The sequence below is a fragment of the Bombyx mori genome, chromosome 11 (genome assembly GCF_030269925.1).
Source record: "Bombyx mori chromosome 11, ASM3026992v2".
NCBI classification, from domain to species: Eukaryota; Metazoa; Arthropoda; class Insecta; order Lepidoptera; family Bombycidae; genus Bombyx; species Bombyx mori.
This window is the reverse complement of record NC_085117.1, coordinates 9,011,605-9,039,165: the sequence shown is the minus strand read 5'-3', so window position 1 is coordinate 9,039,165 and position 27,561 is coordinate 9,011,605. Positions and strand designations below refer to the sequence as shown.

Genomic DNA, 27,561 nt, shown 5'->3' with positions numbered 1-27,561 from the left:
TAATATATTCGAGATGCACTTGTTGAATGTCAAAATATAAATAACAATGTTAACTCTACCACCGGTTCCAAAAAAAGCCACAGTCCTAAGAAGAACCGGCGAAACAAACTCAGCGGGCTCTTTTTTTTTCTTCACAATTTTTTTTTTAAATCTGTTTTGATTCTGGAATTACAATATGCACAAACGAAACATTGACGATAGCATCGTAGTTAGAAATAAACAAAACAAGCCGAATCAACGGGGCACAAGACTTGAGTGGAGTGCTGTCGTGCGTATTTACTACGAGGGGGGAGGGGACAGAGGAGAAAATACTGTTTTCCCCTCCCCGCTGACCCACCCGGGGAGTTTCCGTCTCGATCGAATCGCAAGTAAAGCGAGGGCGGCAGCGAAACTAAGCACTTCACATTTTTAGGCGCGCTGTTTTTATTCATCAATTAATATGGACTTAAAAGGAAAGGTTGCATTGATAACGGGCGCGGCTTCCGGCATCGGCTTAGCCTATAGCGAAGAATTATTAAAACAAGGTGCTAAGGTAAGAAATTAATGAAACATACGCTGCGTCACTTCACCACGATGTAATTTTAAGTTCAAGGTAACAAAAAAACTGTTGAATGAAGTACTTAGGTACTGTGCAAAGACGCTATGCACTATTTTGTACTATAAAATTGGACATTTTATCACTTGTGCCATCATTATTGATTTCTCAAATACTTTTATTTTTACTGTCTGAATCCGTTTGTATTGATTTTTGCCGGCGCAATGCTCCGGTCATTGACATGATTTTTTTTTTTCTTACCTTTGTATAAATTAGATTATATGGTACACTTAATGTGTTGATTAGAATTAGTAAACATATTCTGTTAATAGTAGACTTTAGTTTTGCTAGTAATACATTAGAATTTTAAAAGTAACATTGTTAGAATAGGTATTAAAATTGATAGTGCAGAGAGATTGATATCAAATATTATTGTTCATCGATGTCGAGAACTATACCTAGTACATAAATGAACAAAATTAAAAACAGTACCTAATTAATAATGTATAAAAAACATCACCGATAATATTACATTACATTATTTCTATGAAAATAGTTTTTTGGAAACTTTACATTTAAATTTATGTTTTTTTTTTTTAATTAAAATAATAAAACCGATAGAGTATCTGTATAATTAATAGTGTAAATACGTGGGCCTAATGTTTGTTTTAAGCGAAGATGAAAGAAGGTGTCGTTAATTGTATATAATCTGTAATACACATTGCAGGTTTCCCTATGCGACATCGATTCGGAGCGCGGGGAACAAGTAACAGAAAAGCTCGCTTCAAAATATGGCCGAAAAAACGTTTTGTTTTGTCGATTAGATGTTACTGACTATCCACAATTTGAAGGTAACAAAATCACTACGTAGTATAAAACAAAGTCGCTTTCTCTGTCCCTATATGCCTATGTATGCTTAATTCTTTAAAACTACGCAACGGATTTTCATGCGGTTTTTTTTAATAGATAGAGTGATTGAAGAGGAAGGTTTATATGTATAATAACATCCATTAAATAGTGGAGAAATCAATAATAAATTACAGTTTCCGAAGCGAAGCGAGGGCGGGTCGCTAGTTTTATATAAATAATACTAATACTAATATTATAAAGAGGAAAGATTTGTTTGTTTGTTTGTTTCGAATAGGCTCCGAAACTACTGGACCGATTTGAAAAATTATTTTTCCATTAGAAGCCGACATTGTCCCTGATGAACATAGGCTACTTTTTTAATTTTTTTTTAATTTTTTTTTTTTTCGTTTCATGTGTGTTTTAAGGTTTCCGAAGCGAAGCGAGGGCGGGTCGCTAGTATATAAATAAACTTATGCATAACATAGGACTTAAAAAAGAAGACATTGATCAAGATTTGTAAATTATGTTTTATTATTATTATTTACTGAAAATAGCCCAAGATAGAGACACATGGTATTCTTTAGAGGAGGCCTTCACCTTCACTTGAGGAGGGTTCATGCAAACAAACTTCTATATTCACAATTCAAACTTTTTTTAAAAAGCGCTTTCTACATTTATACTTTTTAAATGAAGAGGAAGGAGGGAAGAGGCTGAAATACGTGTTAATAGCATCACCATTATTTTTTATCTTCTTTATATTTGAAATATGTATGTAACCTACTATTTGCATGGAATAAAAGGCTTATTTTTTTTAAATGATATTTTAAAATTTGCACCAAGGTAATATTAGAGACGTACCCGATTATTTTAAAAATAAACTGGCGTTCTCCGCTCCGGATATCCTTAGAGTTTTAGTACCAGTAATTTCTATAAATACTTCTTGAACAGTTAGGGTGACGACAAGACATCGTATGTATTTTCATCTCGTTGTTGCATTATAAACAATGGATGCTATTTAATAACTTACGATAAAAGAGAAGTAGGTTGTTGAAAATTAGCATTCGGCCATTTTATTAACACAGTCAAAACATTCCTTGCTTTTTTCCCCCCTACCTATTTTTTATTGCTTAGATGGGTGGACGAGCTCACAGCCCACCTGATGTTAAGTGGTTACTGGAGCCCCTACACATCTACGACGTAAATGCGCCACCCACCTTGAGATATAAGTTCTAAGGTCTCAAGTATAGTTACAACGGCTGCCCCCCCTTCAAGCCGAAACGCATCACTGCTTCACGGCAGAAATAGGCGGAGTGGTGGTACCTACCCGTGCGGACTCACAAGAGGTCCTATCACCAGTAAAGTAACCTAACCTGGTAGCCTTCGGAGGCTATGCCAGCGTAACCGAGCGAGTAGGTGAGCTCACGGGGCTCTGACCTGAAGAGATTCTTTGGAAATTAACAAATTGGTGTATATTTTACATTACGCATTTATAGATTTCGTAAATACTAAAAGCATATAAGTATTTCATGGCCTAGTTTCTATGTAGTCAGGACTTGACAAACCGTTAGACGAAGTAGATAGGTAGATTGCAGTGCGCTTAGTGCGAGTTTTTTAACGTTCTCGATAGCGTAAAAGTTTGCTCATATTTGTATGGAATGCGATCGTTTGCCTACGTTTGCCGCTAGGGGCGCTGTTCCAACTGCATACAAAATTGGGCTAACTTTTACGATATCGAGAACGTTAAAAAACTCGCACTAACACACACAGATAAATATTGCACGAAGGTAGATTAGAATTATAGTGTCGAAGCATTATTAGGTAGGGACAATTATTTTGCATTAGCATATATATTATATATGACATAGCCCGAAGAGTTATGAGATTGAAGTGGCTGTAGATAAAGCACAGTGCTGGAATCGAAAAACTCTGGAGTGGTGACCGCGCATCGTAAAACGCAGCGTGGGTCCCACGAGGTGGAACAACGACCTGTTAAAGATCGTGGGAATCCACTGGATGTGGACAGCGTGGCGTCGCTCATTGTGGTGAACCTTGGGAATACCTATTTCCAACAGTGGACGTTTATTGGCTGGTAGTGATTTTGATAATTAATTATCAAAAGCGGTATTGAAAGTCATAGAATGGTCATAGTAAATCGTAACGAACTTGTAAATGGTCAATCGGTAACGCGGTTCAATCTAAAAAAAGCCCCTTCTTTTGCCTATTCCGTGAGTTATATTATCGCTAGAAGACTTATAGGTAAATTAGATGGGGTCAATAAACATAGTCAATAATCCGAGTAGTTTTTTTACAGTGAAAATGCCAATTTGCCAAATTAAATTTAATCGTCATGAAAGCAATGAGAAATTTTCTGCTTATGTACTATATAATGCACTTTTGCAGAGGCATTTGTGATGACAGTAGAGGAGTTCAACCGGATTGACATTGTCATTAATAATGCTGGCTTCATGAACGACAGGCTTTGGGAACTCGAAGTCGATGTTAATTTGGTAAGTCCGAATGCTATTTTATATTGACAATGGCAAAAGCGTCTCTTGTCATTATGTCGTAAAGTTCTTACTATACGGACACTTCTCAATATTGCTAAATCTATCAACAAAGTACATAGTTATAAAGGAAAAAACAGATAAGCACCTTTTCTCGGCTTTTTGTAAACCGATTTTTCATTTTGAGTGGAAGCTTTTAATGAACTTGGGTGTTTAAAAAGAAAAACTAACTTTTTCATTTCAAAATTTATGTTAAAAAATTAACACTTAGTGCAGTACATAACCTTAATATGTCAGTGATTGGCATCGTATAAATATCCCGTAGCTAATAGTTCTAGAATACATATTCAATACATACATAATAATGCTGGTTGCATGGTTGGTTGGTTGGTCGAGAGGAAGAGGTAGACCTAAGAAGAAATGGATGGATTGCATGAAAGACGATATGTGTAAAAGGGTAGTGAGCCAAGAAATGGCTTAAGATAGAGGAGTATGGAAGGACAACATGTTGCGCCGACCTTTAAGTAACTGGGAGAAGAGCATGAGAATGACGATGATAATAATGTTGGGTGCGTATAGAATGGCGTCATCAGAGGTACGCTGCTCGCATATCGGTTTATGGGGAAGGATCGCGGAGGGCAAGGCGGTGTCATCGTGAACACGGCCTCTACAGCATTTGCGAGACCTCAAGTGTCGACTCCGATCTACACAGCAACGAACTACGCTATTGTTGGCCTCACCAGAGCTTACGGGGTGAGTGAATATTCCTTTTACTTTTTTATGTATGGCAATTGGCTTCTTGCGATACCGTTGTTGCCAGTGTCAAATTTATAAAAATCTTCATTAAAAATACATACAAGGTTTTATTACAAATTAAAATATGGAGCGAAACGCGATGAAGTTGATTGATATTGAGACTGTAATCAATTTGGATCAAAATGAAATAAACGAAATGAGATGGAATAAAATAAGGCTAAGTAAAACGCAGCTATTTATTGAGATTTCAGTGGATTTTTTTGGGTACCCAAGAAGCCAAGTTCATCGTCTTTCTTTCATTTCTAGACTTGTACACTTTCACAGGTGCTAAACGGCTAATACATGTGCAAGAATACTAAATAAATAAATAAAACCACACAGCTTCGCTCGACGCATTCCCACAAAAATGTTCGAAGTGGATATTTATTGAAGAAACAATAATTTTAGTTCAAATACAAAAATAACGGTACCCGTATAATGTTATAACTCAAAGCAGGAATTTGCTGTTTGGACATAAAACTGCTTTCAGACTACGCTATAATATGATAACATATAGTATATAGCTCATAGCACAACAATATCGCGCGCCATACATTGTTATGGACACGATCACACTGTACAGTACTATATATTATTGGCATTTTTCATCCTTTGGTTCATAGGATCAGTACCACGTCAATATGACCGGAGTGCGATGCCTCGTCGTGTGCCCTGGACTCACGGACAGTGGTTTGGTGAAGGATCTTGACAAGCAGCTTATGTCTTCAAAATACGAGACTGCTTGGCTAGGGGACATTACAGATTCTAAAATGCAGAGGTGTGTTAAATCAAAGTAATTTAGAACTTTATTAAAAGCAAGAAATACATAGTAGTAGATGTAATAATAATAGTAATAATAAATAGATGATCAACCATATAATGCAATAGTAGAGCACACTTAATTAGCCAGCCCCAAGAAACCGTGACATTTACTTGAGCGAGTCTGTAAATGTCACTAAAGTTCTACCAGCGCAAGCTGAGAAAGTAAAAATTTAAATAAAAATAATAATAATAATAAATATTTACTAACAATCACGCCACGTTAACTGGTCACGTACTAAGTTCGTAAAGAACTTGTGTTACAGGTATCAGATAACGGAAATAAATGTAAGATTTTTATTATACACATACATATTTTTAATAAACATCCACAACCCTGGAAAAGACCATTTTTTTATCATACAAATATCTTGCCTTGGCGGGATTCGAACCCGTGACCCCCTTGTGCAGTGACCATGTCACTTACCTTTTTTTTTTCCTACCTAAGCTGATAGCCTTGAGAGGCTATTTCAGCGTAACCGTGGCTAGTAGGTGAGCTCACGGGGCTCAAACCTGGCGACGATGCTAACACGAACCCTAGCAAGAGCCGTGCTTCGCAGAATCTACCACCGGATCGGAAACGCGACCCACTGAGAAGATCCGGCGAGAAACTCAATGGGCTGTGTCTGAGAGTTAATTTACTCGTCGAGCCCTTCGAGCCCGAACGGTGACCGGTGTTTGAAGTACCTAAAAGCACCGTTAGTGGATCGGGAGGATCCGAGATGACATGTTTTGGGTGACATCGACTACTTTCCATTCTGTCCGCAGGATCGGGAATGTAGTTACCGGCGGCCACGATGAGAGGGTTCTCATGTCGTGCCGCTTTATCGAAGTGGCGCATCGACGCCGACTGCAAATACTTACTGACGGACTCTAAGTCCAGGTCGTCATGGAGGTCGACGTTCCTGACGAACCACGGGGCTCCGACGGCTATCCTGCAAAAACGGGATTGAATAATCTGGAAGGATTTTAAGTGAGTGCGGGCCGCGTGAGCGAACACTACACGTGCATAGGTCATGACGGGGCGTATGCAAGTTTTGTAGAGTGTCACCTTATTTCTAAGGGACATTTTACTTCGCCTGCATATCATCGGGTAGAGACGTCCTAGAATGAAGGCGGCACGGTCGCGTACCGTCTTGATGTGAGGGCGGAATGTCATCCTACTTTCGAGGGTGACGCCTAAATATTTGACCTTCGGGGCCCACGGTATGGGCTGGTCAAACATTGTGATTGGGCGAATGGCGGAGGCGGAGGTGTCGACGCGCCTAGTCGGGAGAGGGATGCTCAGCGTGGTGTTCGGAGGGCGACCCCTTTTGAAGAGCACCGCTGTCCTTTTCGTGGGGTTGATGTCGATGCGCCACTTCCGGAACCACTTTCCCGTGGTGGTAGCTGCGGTCTGAAGTCGTCGATGAAGAAACGCCTTCTTCCTACACGAGTAGTAGATAGCGGTGTCATCGGCGAAGAGTGCCAGATGGGTCTCCGGAGACCGGGGTATATCATTGATATACAAACTAAATAGTAATGGGGAAAGGGCGGAGCCTTGCGGGACTTCGGCTGTGACGTGACGGGGGCGGGAACGCGTTCCCTCGACTCGATATCGGAACGAACGGTTCGACAAGTAGTCTCGTATGATGAGCACGAGTCTGTCTGGCACTCCCATGTTATACAGTTTGTATATCAAACCGTTGTGCCAGACTTTGTCGAACGCCTTCGCTATATCGAAGAAGAGGGCTCCTGTCGGGATGGGTCACTTACCACTACACCAGACGATGTATTACTTTTGTGTCTTTTTTTGTTTATTTTTTCTTATTACTTTATTTTATATTTGTTTATTAAGGTAATTATTTGACGTGTTATTTTTATAACTCAAATTTTCTGTTATATGTGAAATCTTGTAACGCATGTTTTTAAGTGTATATTGTTATTAATGATGGTGATGTCGTTTTGAGGTCGATTATATAATATATATAGTAAATCGCATTTTGGTCCTCACGATACAGGCTGTACCTAGTGTGAGGATCATTGAATATATTGGTATCATTGGTTATATATTTATATTGTTGATGCCGTCTGCGTAATCTCTCAATTTGTTAAATATGTAAATAGTATTCTAGGTCATGATGTAAAAGTTTATTATAGTATATAAAATTATTATTTTTAATATCACTTCGGAAAAAAAAATTGTAAAGGAAATTCAACTCAATTTGAAGTTGTCGTGGCCTAAAGGATAAGACGTCAGGTGCATTTGTATATTATTTCTTTTTCTTACCTATGCTGATAGCCTTGAGAGGCTACTTCAGCTTCACCCTAACGTGTAGGTGAGCTCACAGGGCTCAAACCGGAGTGTTCCTAACACTGGCCCTAGCAAGAGCAGTGCTTCGCAGAATCTACCACCGCATCGGACACGCGACCCACTGAGATGATCTGGCGAGAAACTCAGTGGGCTGTGGCTGTGAGCCCGTTCACACACCGAAGCAAAAAAAAAAAGTAGGTACATGTTCATGATGAATTCAATTTGAATTTGATATTGTTTGTTTACAGCTCTGATCACGTTGGGAGAGCCCTGGTGGATGTACTCGCGAAAGGTCAAAGCGGCTCAGTTTGGATTGTCGAAAACGCTCAGCCGGCTAGGGAGTGGCGCGGCTAAGTGTAAATCGGCAAGGCATTTCGTAACATTGAGCGACATTTAGACTTGCTAGCACAATGAAGTTGGTTTAATCTCGGCCGCACATTCTAAGAAATTTTGTTCCGCCAACGCGCACCCATTTCACAAGTGGCGTCCTGATTCTGAAAATAGACATAATCTCCCAAGAAACAGTAATTTGTAAGTTTAGGATCACACAAAGACCGAATTTTAAAAAGTATTTAGCAATCTAAATAATTTATTCCTGAATTTCGAGAGGGTACTCTCGAAGGCGGAATATTTTTACTGTACGAAAATACTGATAATCGTCAAACTATTTTTTTTAAATTATTACATTATGGTATGTCAACATTAAACATCTAATAAAAACAAAAACTGCTTGAACTTTCAACATTGAACATTTTTTAAAGTTCAAAGTTTAGAGCAGCAGAAAACAAACTAATACCAGAGATATATATTAATAACATTTTTTAATTTATCCCCAACATAAATACAAAGTCTGAACATTTGCGAATCTTACCCATAAATTCGGTCTTTTGCTTCGGCATTTCTGTTTCTTATTGCCTACGTAAGAGCTCTGACGCGCTTCTGGCGAGCATTTGGCCGATCTATGTGAGGTCTAAGACGTTATCACAGACTTGTCTACAGCCTGTTTACTGGTGATAGGACCTCTTGTGAGACCGCACGGGTAGGTACGTGAAGCAGTAATTCGTTTCGGTTTGAAAGGTGGGGTAGCCGTTGTAACTATACTGAGAACTTAGAACTTATATCTCAAGGTAGGTGGCGCACTTACGTTGTAGATGTCTATGGGCTCCGGTAACCACTTAACACCAGGTGGGCTGAGCTCGTCCAACCATCTAAGCAATAAATAAATAAATAAAGCCAAGCGTTAAATTCCCGAAAAACATTACTTTCTTCCAATGTGCGGCGCGACTAAATGTGTAGCCCAATAATAATATTGTTTATTAATGTAACGAAAAGCCATTTTCACCTAATTTAAGAACTAAACTTCACACCATCTGATACATACCTACTTAACTTTTTCTCGAGAGTGTACTGTTATTAAAACTTACTTCGCAAGGGAATTAGTAACGGAGTGCAGTGGAGTTTAAAATTAAAATAGGTACTAACATAACATAATAACTTTTAGAAACTTTAATATGTATGGATTTCTTAAACATTTTTAATGCTTCACCTTAAATTAATACAATATATTGCTCAAAGAATGGGTACATAATCGCTTTCATTCTATTTATAATTTAATGTATGACGTAAGGATATTGATCTCCTACGGTTGTGTAAATATTATTTTTCATGCAATTTTAGATGCGTATTTATATTTATAATGAAATAAAAAACCACCAAAAACATATTTATACAAAATTAGAATCTCATACGATTAACAAAATATTTTGTGTAACGTAAGCGTTTAGAAACAAATATAAGATTTAGTTTTCGACAGAACCAATTTAATTAATGGTATCGGATCTGTAAAATGGTACGAATGAAAATCGAAAATCAGATACTATTTAATTGGATTTTTTCTCTATAGGTTAGGAGGTAGAATAGCCTTCCCTTTTTCCATAGATACCGTACATTATACTCGATGCGGTAGTTACGGAGACATTTACAGAATTTGTACGTAGACATGCATAATTTAAGTTGGATGGTATGTAATTAATTCGTTTATGAATTTAGAAAAAAAAAATACATAACAATTTACGTTCGATAATTTTATTAAACTTATATTTAAGAAGGGAAAAGCAAAGGGAAGTTTGCTTTTAGTTTTATAAGAATTTTTGTACATTATGTTGTTTTTTATGCCATGCAGATGTATGTTTTGTAGTAGCTTTTGTTTGATTTGCAAATAAATATTATTCGACTTGTATTTCATATCTACCTACCAGATATGGGTATTGTTTTGTTCCATTATTAAAACCACCTACAACTACGTAAGAGAAACATTCGATGAGTGTATCCTCTTTAATTACGGTACATACTACATCAGTCTTTATTAGTGGTGGGGCGTATTGTAAAATTACCACCACTTTGATTTCCGCAGAGAAGCAAGAATGCATTCCGGTTTGAGGGGGATAATAATAATTGGGAACAAATCACGCACGGTCATCCGGTTACAATTTAGGACTCCCCGTATTGAGTACCAGACTGATAAAACAGCTTAAAAATGATTAAATATATACTTAATATAGAAAATAAATACCCAGACAAAAAGCAAACAAACCTGTTTATCACACAATATTTTCCGATGTGGGAATCGAACCCACGAGCCTTGGCGCAAGTCAGTGCGTCTAACTACTGCACCACTGAGTTGTCGACATATAGTTTAAAACCTCCTCTGTAGGATATACGTTTTGATGTCGGTGGGATCAGGTAACCACAAGACTAGTCGGTAATACCTTTAGTTCATTCAAGACGCGCTTATCAGGTACCTAATAAATAAAATTACTGTTTGAAAGATTTGTAGTAAATGTATATTTTCATAATAATACAATCACCAGGTACAGTTTTGAGAAACAGATTTTACAAATACCACATCTTTTGTCAAACTGATATCAGCATGAAAAGGACCCCTGCTGCTCTATTTTATTTTTACACATCTTTTATGAAAACTAACAATGTTCAAAGTGATATTAAATTTTTTTTGTCCTTTTCTAGCATAAATAGATTTACAATTAAAATTTAATGTGATAAAAACTTTGGAACACTTCACTGTTTGATTACGAATACAAACACGCGACGCAAATCAAAGCGCGCTGAGAGATTTGGTAGTAACCCTGGTGAGCCGCGCTGGCGTCACTGGAGACCGCATCAGCAGCCCTACCATCACATTTTATTTAACTACAATCTATAAACAACTAAACGGCAATTAAACTTTTAAGTCACCCACATTAAGGATTCTTTCTCAAATTAGTAGGACCGCTGCTTTAATCGTCATTGCTTTTTAAAATAAAAATGGAAGAGCAATGACGCTTAATCAATAAAAACGTTCAATAATCTAACAATTATAGGCACAAATGCACAAATAGGTGAGAAGCTTTATGAAAATACATTTCATTGGGCGCTAAATCATATTAATCAGTACACTATGCAAGAAATTACATGACATTGGTGTAATTTACAAGTTGAGAGGCATTTTATGTTTTCCTTCTCACCACAGAATATTGACATCTGATATCACATGAGTTACATCCTAGCATCATGTTGGTCAATAACCTTGACAATAACACACAATTTTGATGCCAAAATTCAGTTCAACGGACAATGATCGCCCACAGCATTTCTATCCTTACAAAACTCTACTTGTGAGCTCTCTCGGCCGAAATAATCTATTGTATGCTTACGGGAATTTCTTTCTCATTCCTTCCATTAAATTGGATACAACACTATCACACCAAAAAATGTTCCACCATCTTAAAAACCTTTCAGTAGTATTATTTCCCGTAGTGACATACATAGCACACACGCACAGTCATATTCGATCAACACTTTTTTCACCAACTCGAACTTTTCCGTTACTTTTCCATTTGTGATAAGTCCTCGCGATAATAAATTAAGATTCTGTCTTGTAGTCTTCTCATCCCCTTTTCTACTTAGCTGTAACAAAGAATGGGAGAATTTGAAAGTTTAAGACAAATAAAGAGTTACAGAAACTTCATAGCCTTTGACTTTCTTGCATTTGAATTCTTATCACTCATCTTTAAACTTAGCAAAATGCAAAGAGATTTGCAATATTGTAAAATGATAATATAATATTTTTTTTACTTTGCTTACTTACAAAATTTTACAATTTTATAAAAATTTCATGAAAAGCCAATACTTTTTTATTTGTTTGTTCTAGATGAAATATTAAATAATTACTGGAGCCGCTATACTTTACAGCATGAACGCCACTATGTATCTATCTATATTGGAAATAAGCAGAACGGTAGTAACTACACATGGATACAGTTCAGCCTTTTTTTTTCTTGGGCTGGGACCTGAACCTCTTACAGAGTTCTCGTGCGCCCTATTTGTAGGACAAGATGGCAGAAGATGGTAAAGGCCAGAGTCACAGAGATTAAATGCTGATCCACTAAACTAATCTTGCAACTTTGCACTAAATGAGCAAAGCACGAGCAAGCAGCTCATAACGCTTCATAGGCAGTGGCTTGGCTCTGCCCCTGGCATTGCTGAAGTCCATGGGCGACGGTAACCACTCACCATTAGGACCGTATGCTCGTCTGCCCACAAAGACAATCAAAAAAGAAGAAGGAGGAAACAATTCATCAAACTATCTAATGAGAAGATATCAACTTGAGACATATTTCGTATAGTGTGTAGACTGGGTAACAGTACCTGGTGCAGACTGTTCCGGCGCGGCGGTGCTGGTGGAGGGCCGAGAGCGCGCACCGCGGTTGGAGCGCCAGGCATGTTGCTGCTGGTAGTGGTGATGCGCGTACTGTTGGTTATGTTGATTGTGTTGGTTGTGGTGCGCGGGATGACGCCACGACGCGCGAGGGCGCCAGGCCCCGCGCCGCGCCGACGCTACGCCAAACGTCTCTGAGTTCAGCTTACGCTCCGTACGCCAATCCGTCCGCTGAGACCTCCCCTTTGACCTGTCGACGGATTTATATATTAGACCACTAGATGTTAATTACAAAAAATCAGTAAGGCAATCAGAAGAGACTTTTTAGATTAATTCTTGCTTATAGTGTACTTAGATTAATTTTATAAACACAACACAACACTGAACTTTAAATGATTTATTGATGAAGTAAATGAAAAGTTGTTGAAAGGCTTCACTTGTGTGCTTAACAACATGTTACATACTTTTGGTGTAATAATAATTAAATAATTTGGTAATTTAATTCTCCTGATGTCAATGCAAAACAAAAACGTTAAAACAATTAATTAGACTATTTACTGGCACACAACTCAAATTGAACTCTAACCTGAAAAACTGATATGTTATAATTGAATATGGATAGGTACCATTTGAAGTTGGTTTTTAAATTTGTACCTTTGGACTGTTTCAGTGTGTTTGACTATCAGGATATTTATAATTTATTAAGAGTATTATAATATGAATTGGTTTTATTTTGAGAAAACACATACATAGCTATTTTATAGTAAGCTGACCTCTCAACAGCCTCACAGGATATGTTGTCAAAGAAGCTCTTGGTCTTGTCATAGCCAGTGAAAGACGAATCTTCCTCGACTTCAGGTTCGCCGGCACCCGTTTCGTTGCCAGAATCGTCTTTCTTGTCCACTTCTACTGTTCCCTGCATTGGAGAATAGGACATATTATGGATAGATATGTTTCATTCATGAAAATTTAATTTTGTAAATTACAATTTTTATTAATACATGTTATTTGTTCTCCCTATATCTAACCATATAGAGTATTTCGTCAACTGGGTAGTTGATTAATAGCATTAATTATAAAAAACAAAGAAATTTGGTGATAATATCATGGACTCTTTATCTGAACAGATTTTAAAATAATTTATAATACATAAAAAATTATTTAATGGATTAATATAATTAATTAGTCATTGCAAATGAAATTTTTTATAACTTTGTTACACTGCAATAAACATACAAACCTCAACTTTTACATCTCCTTCACTGATCTTAGTTTTGGCAAGTTGATTCCTCAGTTCTTCAAATTCAGTATTGGCCTGTTCAAAATCATAATCATTGTCGAACTTGAGTGTGTTCTTGTTTCGAGGTATGAATCCACCACGGCCACGTCCACGTGGCCTGCCTCGCCATCCTCCACGATTAAAGTTTTGTCCATCAAAAAACCCTAAACAAAAAGAGACTTTCAATAGTTATATTAATAACAATACTAATTATACTGTACAAAACAATAATTGTATTAAACTACATTTTAAATCTACACACAGCATAAAGACGTTGTGATATGTTGTTTGTGTTCTAAAAAGAGATAGATTTGAAATTACCTTGATGATTGTGATGCTGAGGTCTAGGTTGGTGTTGCATATTCTGTTGCTGAGGTTGTTGTTGTTGTTGTTGTTGTTGTAGTGGTTGATGGGGTTGCTGCTGATTCGTGCCACTCGGAAAACGTTGTCGGTTGCGTGAGTTGGTACGATTGCGTTGCTGGCCCTTTTGTTGTTGCTGCTGCTGCTGCTGTTGTTGCTGTGCAGTGTTGTTGCTCCCGCGTCTGCTATCCCGTTGTTGACCTGAGCTGCCAGCGCCTGTACCAACCTTTAAAATAAAGTTTTGAAAGTAGTCAAAACTTGTAGATTGAGAGTATGATAAAAAGAAGCGGATTTTGTGAGACAAATAACTTTACTTCTCCGTTCAAAATCTGAGAATGCTAAATTAATGTTTTTTTTCCTTTTTAAAACATCTAGTGTGTATATTTCAGTGCTATATTGTGTCTATTTGTGTGACACAATGGCAGGGTATGTTCTTCATTGATGATTCAACCTCAAACAGATTTGTTTATTCTTGACCTGGATGTTTAATATCTACATATTATATCATCAATTTAAATTATCTTTGGTTCCCATGGTCCTAGTTTGGATCCACATAATATCCTTTACTGTGATTTTTGCCTTGATATTTGTTAGTTTCTAGACCAACCACACTGCATAGGATTACCAATTATATATACTATAACTTGATTGTTTTTTATTTATTTAAGACTGGTGTTTGTAATAAATAACTCACCTGAATGCTTTGGTCAGCTGTTGGACTTTTCCTATGAACACCGACAGCAGGTGTACCTGACCGAGATGCATTTTGTTGGGATCCTCCACCAATGAGGTCAAGCATTGAGCCTGTAATAATTGTTTCACACTAAAGCTTTTAATTAAATAGAATGTAATTTAAATATTAAAGCAAAGCTAGTTAATGAAGTCTATGCATATTGTGATGATTACACAGATTATGTAGATACAACAAATTACAAGTATACACAAACATTTTTACAAGTAACAGACCAAGGAGCAGAAGCTTTTAAAAGCAATTTTGTTATTTACATTGAAAATCATGGTAGACTTAAGGAATATAAAGGTTTAAATTTAACAATTAAATTAATATGCTATACTTATTGAACCATAAAACATTTATAAGCTCTCTGACGTTAATGCCAGACTATAAAAGGCCATTTAGAAAGTATGATCTACACAGTAGAACCTTTATGTAAAGTTTAGTTTTATTTAGAGAAGCATAGAACAATTCTTTTGAATAATTTGTTGACCTTATTAGTATTACTGTGTCACAATTTTGTTCACATCAAGATGCTACCAAAATTTATTATGTTAGCTACAGATGATATGCTTTGTGTTTATATAATAAGCAGTAATGTTGAAGCTCAAGCTGAATGCTCATTAAAAATAAACCTTGGTCTTTCACTTGGTTGGAGTGGTGGTTCACTCCAGAACCAATTGGAGCCGTTACAGGCTGAGCTTGTGATGCCAGTTCCACAGATTGTTGAGGAGACAACTCACTCGTCTTGTTGAGCTGGTTGTGAACTCCACTTGGAAAGCCAGCCATTGGATGATACTGAGGATATGGAGTTTGTCCAACAACTGGATGGTTAAACTGCCCCACATACTGCCCAGGAGCTGGTCCAGTACCCAGAGTTGGGGGTACAGACATCTGCATAATGGCAGGATCATTGGGCATTGAAGGAACATTATTTAGCACCCTGATATCCTTGATGTCAGAACCACGGAACAGAATGTAGTCATATACTTGGCTTTGAGGTGCTACCGGATATTGAGTCTCTCGATCCTCCGTGCCAAATGAACGCACTAAAAGAAAAAATACAATAGTTAGTAATCTGTTTTCTTTGAAAATTAACTATGACGTAAACTTTACACTATATACTATTATTTAATTTTTTTATATACATCTTCTTGTGCATTGTCCTGGTCTTCAACCGTGTATGTTGTTTTACCATAACCAATCATGATAAAACAACATACATATACTAATTCATTCCAACTATTATCAAATCATATCTAATCCATTTCTGTATCCACAATAGACATTTACTAATTTTTGAGGCATAATTATATTGCAAATAATGGTTACCCCATGGATATCAAGCTACGCATGCTAAATAACATATACAAGCCTGTAAATACACCATCAAGAGCTGTATAAGATGATTGGAAATGTATTTCATGCTTGACTTTTTTCAAGCTTCAATAACTACTAAACTTCAAGATTGATTTTGTAATAATTTTAAATTTACAACTATCAAATGTAAAAATAATTTTTCCATTTCAAATTATTCCCCTTTTCTGAATTATGATTAAAGCTCATGGGACTATGAAGAGAAAACCAACATATTTAAATTTTATATTATCTAGTATGGACCCATTACATGTTTTAGACTGTGCATTGTACAGTATATGTGGAAATGTAGCTCTCCAGAGGATAAAAGATGTATTGTTTAATTAATTTAAATTGAGTTACATACATTACATTTATAGTAGGTAGACCAAAATCAAATGACTAATATGAAACTTATTAGAAAATAGATTATCGGATATTTAATCTTACAAGAATTGAAGGTAGTTAGCATATGATTTTCAAGGTCAACGGTGTATATTCCAATATAACATTTTTTTTTATTAAATATAGCTAGTCATTCAGACGTTTCATACGACGTGTTCAATGTAACAATTGTTATATACGGTGTACGGCAAGAACAGTTTACAACGTCACCAATGTGTAAACGCAATCAAAGGCACATTTCTATTTCATTTAAAGAGGGTAGAAAAAAAAATGATGTCCTGCAAGAATCAACTTTTTATCTTATGACGATTTCTTCTATCTATAAAGTTTAATTTTCGTACAGGTGAACTTGGATCATACGGAGGGAAAATCTTAGCACTTTCTCGAGTACTTACGATTTCTGGCGAATTAATGATGAAACGCGGTGTTTTAGAGACATTACAATATTTCACGTTTACATTAACTGCAAACCAATAGTTTACATAAAAATTTAAAGAGAAAGAATCCATTTTTTAGCTTACCGCTAGCCAAGGCGATAGTACATTCCTGAGGATCGACAGTAAAAAGTCGGCCTTCGTAACGAATGTCAGCTTTCGATATTAGGCTTATTTTGGAGCCTAATTCAGGCATTCCAGAACTCATTATGTCACTTTGCTTGACCGATTTCGATGACAAAGATTTTCGACGATTTCAAAGACTGAAAAACTATCCACCGAATAAATCAGAACAAACAACAAAATGACTGACGGGAAGTTGGCAACAAGCGCAGCGTTTACAAACAGCCAGTGTTGCCGAATAAATTACAGACTCGCATAGTCTCACAGGCGATCCATAGATTATACACTACAATTTGCTGACTTCGCGCCATATTATATCATGTGGATTCAATTCACCCGAATTCGTGTTCACATTTCTTCGCTACCAGTAAAACGTTTGTAGTAGGTGTAGAAATTATAAGATCCAAAATTCACATTCACAGATCAAGAGTAGAACGGAAATTGAAGGTATAGATCACAGGTAAAAGTATACGACATTAAGTTAGTAGTTGTAAGCACTTATTAACTCCATGGCATACAAAAATATATAGATTTATAGGGTTTAAGTATTAGTAATAAACATAATTATAGGTATATTATAGGTATACCAATGCGCATATTGCTTATTTACACAGTTTTTAAGTATGTACCTACTTTAAATATATATAATTATCACTGACCATTATGTTTTTTCTGCAATTGGACTGGTAAAGGAGGAGTATCTAAAATTAAAAAAAAATTGAAAAGCGCTGGAAGAAATTGTTTAAGATGATACTATCATCTCGTTTTTACCATCGCACTTGCCGCCACTGGAGTAGAATTCATTCATACTACCTGGAGCCACTGTGTTCATCCACAGTGCGCTGCCAGAGATCTTTTCTGGCACGTACCCTCCGTCTTTGGAATGAGCTCTCCTCTACGGTGTTTCCCGAGCACTATGACATATCCTTCTTCAAGGCTTGTGGAGAGTACTCAACGGTAGGCAGCGGCTTGGATCTGCCCCTGGCATTGCTGAAGTCCATGAGTGACGGTAACCACTCACCATCAGGTGGGCCGTATGCTCGTCTACCTGCGAGGACAATAAAAAAAGTTAAGTAATTGTACTATTTTGCTAGGGCTTCTACAGGCTTAAGCTTAAAATAATGGTTAATGACTAACCATTTAGCATCTGTGAAAATGCTCAAGACTAAGTATGGGAATTAAAACAAAATCTCAAAAAGTGGCTTCTCTTCTTCCAAAAAGTTAATTGAATTCTCTGAATTCCCAATTAATCAACTTTAATTCAGTTTACCTCATTTCATTCAATTTTATCCTATAGTCTAGTTCTGATATTCAACTTATTTTTAATTTCGCTAACTTTTACTTTTTACATAACTAGCAAGACTTGATTTCAAATCATCATTAGCTCACACATATACACGGCTAGACATAAGCCAAGGTTCACCATAATGATCAGACTACCTGTATCTAACGGATTCCATAACAAAATTCCAACAGGTTGTCGATCCATCTTGTAAGGCCTGACCACACTGAATAAACGTTGTCCCAAAATAACATAAAGTTTTGGCTGTATTGTATGAGCCCTTAATTTTTTCTGTCTAAAAAAAAAAGATTATTATTGTCAAAACCGCAAACTTCAAAATAATCCTACCAAACAATTTGTTTAAATTTCCAAATGTCCGTTGAGTTTGTAATTCTTTCTTTTTCGTGTTAGTTGAATACAAATTTCACTTTATGTTTGTTTTTGTAATATACTTGTGTAATTATAATCGAAAAATACGAATATAACTCAAGACGATTGAAGTGGAAAATGATGGAAAATCCTTTAACTTCAACGCCTGCCTTATCCAGGATTAGTATTGGCGGGAGCAGTAACACTTCAATTAGAAGACGTAGTTTGATACCTCAAAATAGAGTGGCCAATTCAAGAAATGAGGTGAGCAAATATGAATGCTTCAATTATTTAAAGGCAGTGGCTGTATTTTAAATCGTGCATTAGTTATAAAAATTACAGAGGACAAGCTTAAAACTAGATTTTTTTTTTATTCTTGTCACATTCTATTATATTAGGTTTTTAATAAGTAATATGAAGTTTTGATTGTTAATACACCAACCATAAAATAACAAGTTTTCCGCATGTCTGAATAATCCAAAAATTGTCCAATGATACTAAAACAATAAGTGTCTAGGTGTATGTTTTGATTGCAAATATATTTTGTTTTCTAGATTAAGTTTATCAATACAAGTCTAGCAATACTTCCTCACACTATATAAGAATGTAATCTAGCAAATTTAAAAGTTATTATTATTTATTAAATTTAAATTTAATGTTGTAATTATTAAAGTTTTAAAACATATATTTGGTCTAAAAGTATAAAAATCTTTTTTCCGTAATATAATCTTTGTTAACAACTAGGAGTGCAATGATGATGATGCTGAAAGGTCATCACTTGTGGCATCAGATCGCGTGGTTGCATCTACCCCACAGGCATCTCCACGTCGTGGAAGGGAGACTATGTCTTCATCACCACAGAAAGAACATTTCCAAGGTTGCCTTAAACTTTATGCAGAAAATGTAAGTTTGCTGACAACTAATTGATGAGATAATAATAATATATTCTAAGGAATTGAAATAACAGTTCAAAAACCTTCTCACATTTATGTTACTTTCTCATATTTATGATTCAGAATTGACTTATTATCACGGTAAGTGTAAAATATATTTGCTTTAGTTGAGTTGAAATAAAATTCTAAAGTGATGAAAATGTATTGTAAGATTACTGCTAATTTGGTTTCTTAATAAAATTAAATATATTTATTGATTATTTATAAAGTTTTCTCAACGATTTTCTTTGTTTCACAGAAAATAACAAAAGACAATGCATGGAATCTACAATTGATAGATTTTATGACTTCCATGCTTCGACGTCACGATGCTCGTATGGATAACTTGCAAACTGCTTCCACTGTGGTTGATGCTTCTGCTAGAATATACTCATTCAGAGTTGATGCCGTGCATTATGATGTACTTAAAATGGCTGGTGGTTTAATTAAAGCTGCTCAGGTAAACCACTGTTTACTAATACTATTTTTACTCTTGATTGACATTAAATGTATAGTTCCCATTGTCATCCTGCACCTGATCTGGACCGTTTTAAGGTATTTAGGGTATTTTCTAAAAGTGACTTCATACCATCATCACAATTAGCTCTGTAACCTAAATATTTGATTCGAAAGATACTAAATTCAATCCAGTAGTCCTTTCACCTTGTTCTCAACCAAATGAATTTCTCATTTACTGTTATTGGTGGAAATGATAAACTACTACCGTAAAATTAATTACAATTATGCAATAACATCTTTATTCCAGTCAAAAAGAGGCAAAAAAGATGATGAAAATATACAAGACGAAGGTGCATTAGATGGAGATGTGAATGCTGCACCCATTAAGAAAAAAAAGAAACGATCTAAAGGAGCGATAGCAGCAAATCCAGAAGTTTTTAATGGTGATTTCGACATCAATGACTGTATAGGTAAGTTTGTATACCTACATGCTATCCCCGTGCGTTCCAGAAGGCTATCCATATGCATATTACCAAAAATACAACAAAAACGTAATTAATGAACCTATGAGTTAATAAAATAAAATTTTAAAACTGTGTCTACATATTATTTCAATTATACAATTTTAGGATAAATGGAATTTAGATAATTCCATTTATCCTAAAATTGTTTAATTTAATCTCATATGCTACAATTTTATTCTTAATGAGTGATTGGACCTTATAAGCCACTATGATGAACACAGGTGTCTAGATAAACACTAATTACAATTTTAAATATTCTTTCTCTAGTAGGCTCATGGGTGCTGATAGAAGTAGTTTGTAATTTTTTTTTAAAAACAGTGTGTTTTATATAGATCCATTTTTTGAGAGGCTGGCCGCAACTACAGGAGATGTCACATCATCAAATAGAGCGTTCAATGCTACATTACCAATTCATGACAAAACTCTTGCGCTTATTCTGAGGTAAGAGTAATGGAAGGAGTTGATCATTGTGTTTGACTAATTCTCATTAATGTTAAAATCTAAATGCTTAATATGGTTTAGTTGTATAGTAATTGAAGTATTTAAAAAAATATTCCAACAGCCTAATTTTAAGTAAAAAAGTAAAATTTGATTCATCCAATGTAAAAGAAATTATATATAATTAATTACTTAATTACTCTTAATTGCAAATAGTATTCAAACAAAAACTTAAAGTGATGTATTATTTTTTGGTAGCATGCAAGATTTGTTTGTTTCATTATGCAGGACCGACACCAAGTTTTTAGAACCTGTCAAGGAGAACATCCCTGAAGAGTTGGACTTGTCACACCGCATCACCCTCGCCGTAAAGTTACTGCCGCCGTTTTTAGAAACGGATGCATTATGTGAGCCTTTCACGGGTTTCTCTATAAGCAATTGGGATCCGGATACCGAAGACAAGTTAGTGCCATAATATATATGCTGAATGAAACATTTGGCTATTTTCTAAGAGTTCCAACCAACACAAGGGATACAATTCTAAATCTAAATTTATCAGACATCTCATGGTCGAGCGCGCGCATTGTGTCTCGGCGATAAATTTTTTTTTTTTTATACATTTGGGTATAGTATCCAATGTTGGACTTTAGTATAACAATTTTATAGGAACAATTTTTGTGAATGCAACTTTATTTTGCTTGACATGTTTTGAGGATGAAATCTACAAATACCAAAGTGTAGATATCAGACACTGATACAAAATGATTAGCTACGCATCATATGTGTTGTGCAAAATTATAATTTAGTTTTAACATTAATTTATTGATTGTTTTAATAGAAGTAGATTCTATAAAAATAAAAAATGTGGTTTTGTATATTGTTATGTTATGGGTATGGTTAAAATAATTCTTATAAATTTTGTAGTGGGGAAAACAGAGTGACAAATTGGGTGGAAGAGAACAGATTGAATCTATCACAGCAAGCCTTGGCTTTTGATGTCAATGCTGAAGTGGAGCCGATACCTCAGGATGACTTACACAATGATTTGTATGGTGAGTTTTGCAAACTGTACAATAAATGTTGTTTTTCAACAACACCTCTTGTGAGTCCGCACCGGTAGGTACCATCATCCTGTCTATTTCTGCCGTGAAGCAGTAATGCGTTTCGGTTTGAACCATGGGACAGCTGTTGTAACCATATTGAGACCTTTAAGGTCAATAGGTAAGGTATGTTATAGGTCTCTATGGGCAGTGAGCTCGTTCACCCATCTAAGCAAAAAAAAAAAGATCGATGCGTTTTACGAGTAAAGGTTAACGTTTGCAGACGATGAGCCGCTGGGAGGCGTGGAGAGCGGCGAGGAGGCGGACGCGGCCGTGGCGGCGTGCGTGGCGCGCGTGGCCCTCCCCGCGCCCCGCCTGGCCGACGCGCGCCCCTCCGCGCCGCACCACGCGCGCCTCGAGTACTCCTACTGCTCCCTGGCCGCCGCATGGGCGGGGCCCGCGCACTGGAGACTCAAAAACAACAGAGGTTCTTAATTCTACCTATCTATAAGGCTACCTTCGCACGGGCTATATATTCAATTCACTAAATATTGAATAAATATATGTCTGAGTAGCCACATTTATTAACATCATCGTCAGAAATGGTAGGGGCGAATAGGGTGATCGAGCTAAGAGAATTAATGAGCACACCAATCACGTTTGTTAGAACGTCACGTTTGTTGTTATTGTAGTTGTTGTCTTAGATCAATTTAGAAATCTTCTCTTGGCGTTAGCGAACGAAAACGAATGACAGTTCTTAGGATGGAGACACCCCTCTTCAAGAATGCTGATTGGTAAGTGTGATAGCGTCTACGCGCCTCCATCGGCTAGGCTCTGTCGTAGTGGTCATCGAAGTTAGCCGAGTTCCGATGTTACCGCAATGGTGCTGCCATCTCTCGGGAATCGTGCTGCATTTCGTTTAGCTATCAAACTAATGACCGTCCCAAACATATGAATCTTCTGTTTAATTTGATAAACTGTCACTTTATTTAGTTTAAAAACAAATAAATAATTGTAATCCAATAAAATCGAAATATTAACTTTCTCACTTAATCTTTATTTACCGTAGCAAACATAATTAATCATATTTTAACATTGGCTGTACAGCATCAAAGCTTTCCGAGCGAACGCAATCGATGGGCGGGCGGCTGATGGCGGACGGCAACAAGAAGCCGGCGCGGACGAAGCGGCAGTTAGACTTCGAAGGCGCGGGACTCACGTTCGACTGCCGGTCCGCGCCCGTCGGGGACTACGAGCCCATCCAGCCGGCCAAGATCATGATCAGCAGGAAGACGCTCGCCACGGGACACACGTGGAACGAGACCAACTTTAAAACTCCTATTGATAGGTAGAGTGTTTTTTATTGTCAGGCTTCAGGATACTATTAGTACTTTCTATGTACAAAAAAATCTTAAATATATATATATAAAAAAAGTTATTAAACTTAAATGCAATTCTAAACTAATGACGAATTCGTCGGTAACCATGAAAACTCAAGTTTTCGAAATGTTGGAAATTCTTTAATGATAATATCAAACTGTAATATTTTCCCTTTTGAAGTGAAACTTCCTTATCGGCGTTGGAAAAAAATTTACCGTCACATTTTTCGGTTACGCGTCACATTTTTCCGTTACGCGCCATCTTTTTTGTATTCATGTCTATGATAATAAAATCCTCTTGTTTAAACTTTATCTAATTTAACTTTTTTGTATTCATGTCTATGATAATAAAATCCTTTTGTTTAAACTTTATCTAATTTAACTTTATTTAACCAATTTCTAGAAAGTTGCATGTAGATCATTTTTCGAAAAATAAGGCCATAAAGAAGTTTCACTTCTTACGTGTGTACACTAGTACACGCACACATTTTTTTTATTATATGTTCCTTCTTGTCTTTACCCCTTAGATGTGGTCCCCACAACATGTTTACTCTTCTGTCGAAATCAGAAGTTAGTAATTTCGTAGGACCAATTACAAAAATTTGTATGGAGTTGGAACGTTTCCCTACGTTTGGCGCTAAGGGCGCTGCATACAACTTTGAGTTAACTTTTACGCTATCGAGGACATTAAAAAACTCGCACTAAGCACACAGGTCAGCAGCACCTAAGATAGTTTCGAGTTCTATTTAATCCATTCTTTGCGCAGAGGTCTGGACGAATCGCACTTCTGCAAATTATTTTTACTGCGTAAAGTGACGATGTCGCGGAAACGTGACAACGAACACAGCAAGCCCGAGGAGCCCGTCACGGTCGAGGAGGTGCGCGACTACGATTACAATAATGAAAATGATGCCTCATATTGTCCCAACATACCGCCGGTGAGTACATTCACAATTCTACAATCCTATATTCTCCCAGTCAGTGATGTTAGAAACTCGCAGTTGATGCTGTTTTTCTCAACTAATTACAATAATAATCAACTGGTTGAGGTCGTGCGATACTCATATTAAACAATTTGACCGATAAATCTAATGACATCTATTATTGATATTTTATTGTATGTATAAAATTTGTATTCGTTAAGATTGTTAGTTGTACTTGTTAATATTGTTTACCTAATCTAATCAGTTTTAAAAATAATCAAACATACTACCGTATTCTGTCGTTAAAAAAGTAATATTTGAAAAGCTAATTTTTACTGGTGGTAGGACCTCTTGTGAGTCCGCACGGGTAGGTACCACCGCCCCGCCTATTTCTGCCGTGGAGCAATAATGCGTTTCGGTTTGAAGGGTGGGGCAGCCGTTGTAACTATACTGAGATCTTAGAACTTATATCTCAAGGTGTGTGGCGCATTTACGCTGTAGATGTCTATGGGCTCCAGTAACCACTTAACACCAGGTGGGCTGGGAGCTCGTCCACACATCTATAGAGCAATAAAAAAAAAAGCAATATCACAAACATAACTTAAGTTGTTGTTTTTGGTAGGATGCTGACGAGTGGGGCAACGAGGACGCCACGGCCGCCGGCGACCTGCACGAACAAGTCAAAGCCGTAGAACTCGAAGACATCGGGGACATGCTCGAACCACCAACAAAAGTAAGTTCGATCGTCACATTATTGATCCCGATTGATCTACGACAGTGTACAGGTTTCATTCCCAGTTGGATATGAGTTAGAAGTCTTGTATGTGTTAAGAATATTTGTAACAAAAAAAAATAGTTTCGTCTTGATGTCGTTTTAGATTTACTCATACCCAAGGATAAATATATATAATTATTCTATTCTTCTCTTGTGTGCTTCGTGCGAGTTTTTTAATGTTCTCGATAGCGTGAAAGTTATCTCAAATTTGTATGGAGTTGGAACGTTTGCCGCTAGGGGCGCTGTTCCAACTGCACTAACAACAATACACTAACACAGAATTACAACGAAACATATAATGTTCCGCATCCGTATTCCAACAGGTGGCCAAAATATTCATACCATACGCGATGCGGGCGAAAAAGGTCGACATGAAACAATTGAAAAACTGTACCTGGAAGATGCTCACTGAAAAAACTCCAGAAGGTTCCAAAGACGAGGTCACGGAAACGTCATTCTTTTCGATTTATTCCAGACTTCCGAGCAAACTGACGCCGAATATGAGAGAATCATTAAGTGTACCATTAGCTTTACTCTCAATTTTGCATTTAGCAAACGAAAAAGGATTGATTTTAGAGAAACAAGAAGACCTTAAGGACTTTGGCATAATAGGTTTGATAAAATAATAAAACAACTTGAGGTGAGGTTCTAAAATACATATAAATTTAAGCATATTCCTCACTACCTCCACTGAAAGCATGGCTTGTAGCGAAACTTGTGTTTTGAATACTCTAGTGTTTAGTATCTCAAATATGACCATAAAATATTAGTTAGTCACAAATTTTGATTGTTATTTACATTAATTTTTTAGTGAATTTATTGAAAGAAAAGAAATACCTAAAAGCCATTATTACCTGAACTACAAAACGAATTGTCTTTGACAACATCCATACATAATTCAATAAATTTGATGCGTCATCTGAGAGCTTACCTTATGTCAAAGTTGTGTATTGAAAGTAAAAAAAAATGTTATTGTAATAAATGTCAGTTTCTTGCAGCAACACTATTCCAGTTAATTACATTAGTTTCTAGGGTCGCATTTCCTTACTATCCTACAGATGATTAAATAATGTGCTATTATCAACGTTTCACAATTAGAAATGCAATGGATGTATGTACCGTAATTAAATATTGAATCTTGTAAATAAAGTTTTGACATGTGTCAAAATATATGAAAAAGTTTGTGAAAACATTGTATAGATGTTTTTAGAATAGACTTTATTTTTATATTTAAGTATTGAATAATATTTAGATATGTATGCAAGTACCAAGCTCGTTTTTTATTTTATATTCCCTGGCTTTTATTATTTACTATCAAAAGAGCAGTGAGGTAATCTATACATCAACAGCAAAAAAGGTAGATGGATAAGAAACATCCTTAATTTTTTTTATTGCCCGTGTAGCCAGACAGCCACATGGCCCACCTGATGGTGAGTGGTTACCGTCGCCCATGGACTTCAGCAACGCCAAGGGTAGAGCCAAGGCGCTGCTTACTGTTAAGTACGCTCCACAAGCCTCGTTTGAAGAATGTCATAGCGCTCGGGAAACATCGTGGAGGGGAGCTCATTCCAAAGTCGGATGGTACGTGGCAAAATCTCTGGAAACGCACTGTGTATGAACGCAGTGGCTCCAGGTAGTATGGATGAACTCTACTCCGGTAGCGGGCGGTGCGATGGTAAAAACGAATTGATGGGACCATTTCAACCAATTCCTCAGACCACTCCATGAAACATATGGTACAAAATACAGCGAGAACCGAAGTCCCTCTGCAGAATCAGAGGTTTCAAACGATCCGTGAGATCGGGATTATCGACAATCCGAACAGCCCTCTTCTCTATAGAGTCAAATAGAAGTAGCTGGTATTTGGAAGATCCGGCCCAGAGGTGGGAGCAGTACTTCACGCGAGGCCAGACTTTTGCTTTATAAAGCAAAAGCCTTTCTCTAGGCGCGAAGTACCGTTTCGCTCTGTTCAGGACGCCTAGCATTTTGTACGCCAGCTTGGCTTTGCCGTCCAAATAACTTCGAAATTGGACATCGCTCAAAATGTCGACCCCAAGTATCCCAATACAAGTAAAAGGTTGCAGGGATACTCCTTCGTCTAGCCTAGTAGTATTATTTACTTTTTAGATTTAAATGGCGACTGTGCAAGACATTCGCGCATCGAAACAACGAAAATAAAATTAATCGGATGTGGCACTGTTACAAGCCATACATGTAATTTGATTTTTTTATTGCATG

General features: G+C 36.7%; 3 protein-coding genes across 10 annotated transcripts; 2 read left to right on the top strand and 1 right to left on the bottom strand.

Annotated features, from left to right (window-relative positions):
• Nucleotides 1–343: 343 nt before the first annotated feature.
• On the top strand, nt 344–10,054 carry LOC101742233 (15-hydroxyprostaglandin dehydrogenase [NAD(+)]). The gene is made up of 6 exons (XM_004931539.5): nt 344–532; nt 1,263–1,386; nt 3,785–3,891; nt 4,468–4,641; nt 5,307–5,461; nt 8,044–10,054. Exons 1-6 carry the CDS (start codon nt 440–442, stop codon nt 8,147–8,149), a joined length of 759 nt encoding a protein of 252 aa, XP_004931596.1. The 5' UTR covers nt 344–439; the 3' UTR covers nt 8,150–10,054.
• A 561-nt stretch (nt 10,055–10,615) lies between these two features.
• LOC101742368 (protein LSM14 homolog car-1) lies at nt 10,616–17,480 on the bottom strand. 8 transcript variants are annotated; one of them, XM_012694972.4, is made up of 8 exons: nt 17,167–17,480; nt 15,628–15,933; nt 14,846–14,955; nt 14,113–14,377; nt 13,753–13,955; nt 13,262–13,428; nt 12,503–12,762; nt 10,616–11,761 (listed from the first exon to the last, which is right to left on the bottom strand). In XM_012694972.4, the coding sequence occupies exons 1-8, from the start codon at nt 17,285–17,287 to the stop codon at nt 11,754–11,756; spliced, it is 1,440 nt and encodes a 479-aa protein (XP_012550426.1). In that variant the 5' UTR covers nt 17,288–17,480; the 3' UTR covers nt 10,616–11,753. The 8 variants fall into 8 exon arrangements, with proteins under 8 accessions (XP_012550426.1, XP_012550425.1, XP_004931597.1 ...); XM_012694971.3 differs by having other exon boundaries at nt 15,520–15,933; nt 17,167–17,470; XM_004931540.4 differs by having other exon boundaries at nt 13,286–13,428; nt 15,520–15,933; nt 17,167–17,470.
• A 1,249-nt stretch (nt 17,481–18,729) lies between these two features.
• LOC101742606 (condensin complex subunit 2) lies at nt 18,730–26,594 on the top strand. The gene is made up of 12 exons (XM_004931542.4): nt 18,730–19,117; nt 19,598–19,756; nt 20,045–20,245; nt 20,552–20,714; nt 21,101–21,209; nt 21,495–21,668; nt 22,131–22,258; nt 22,530–22,733; nt 23,354–23,594; nt 24,392–24,563; nt 25,171–25,281; nt 25,647–26,594. Exons 1-12 carry the CDS (start codon nt 18,992–18,994, stop codon nt 25,947–25,949), a joined length of 2,091 nt encoding a protein of 696 aa, XP_004931599.1. The 5' UTR covers nt 18,730–18,991; the 3' UTR covers nt 25,950–26,594.
• Nucleotides 26,595–27,561: the final 967 nt, after the last annotated feature.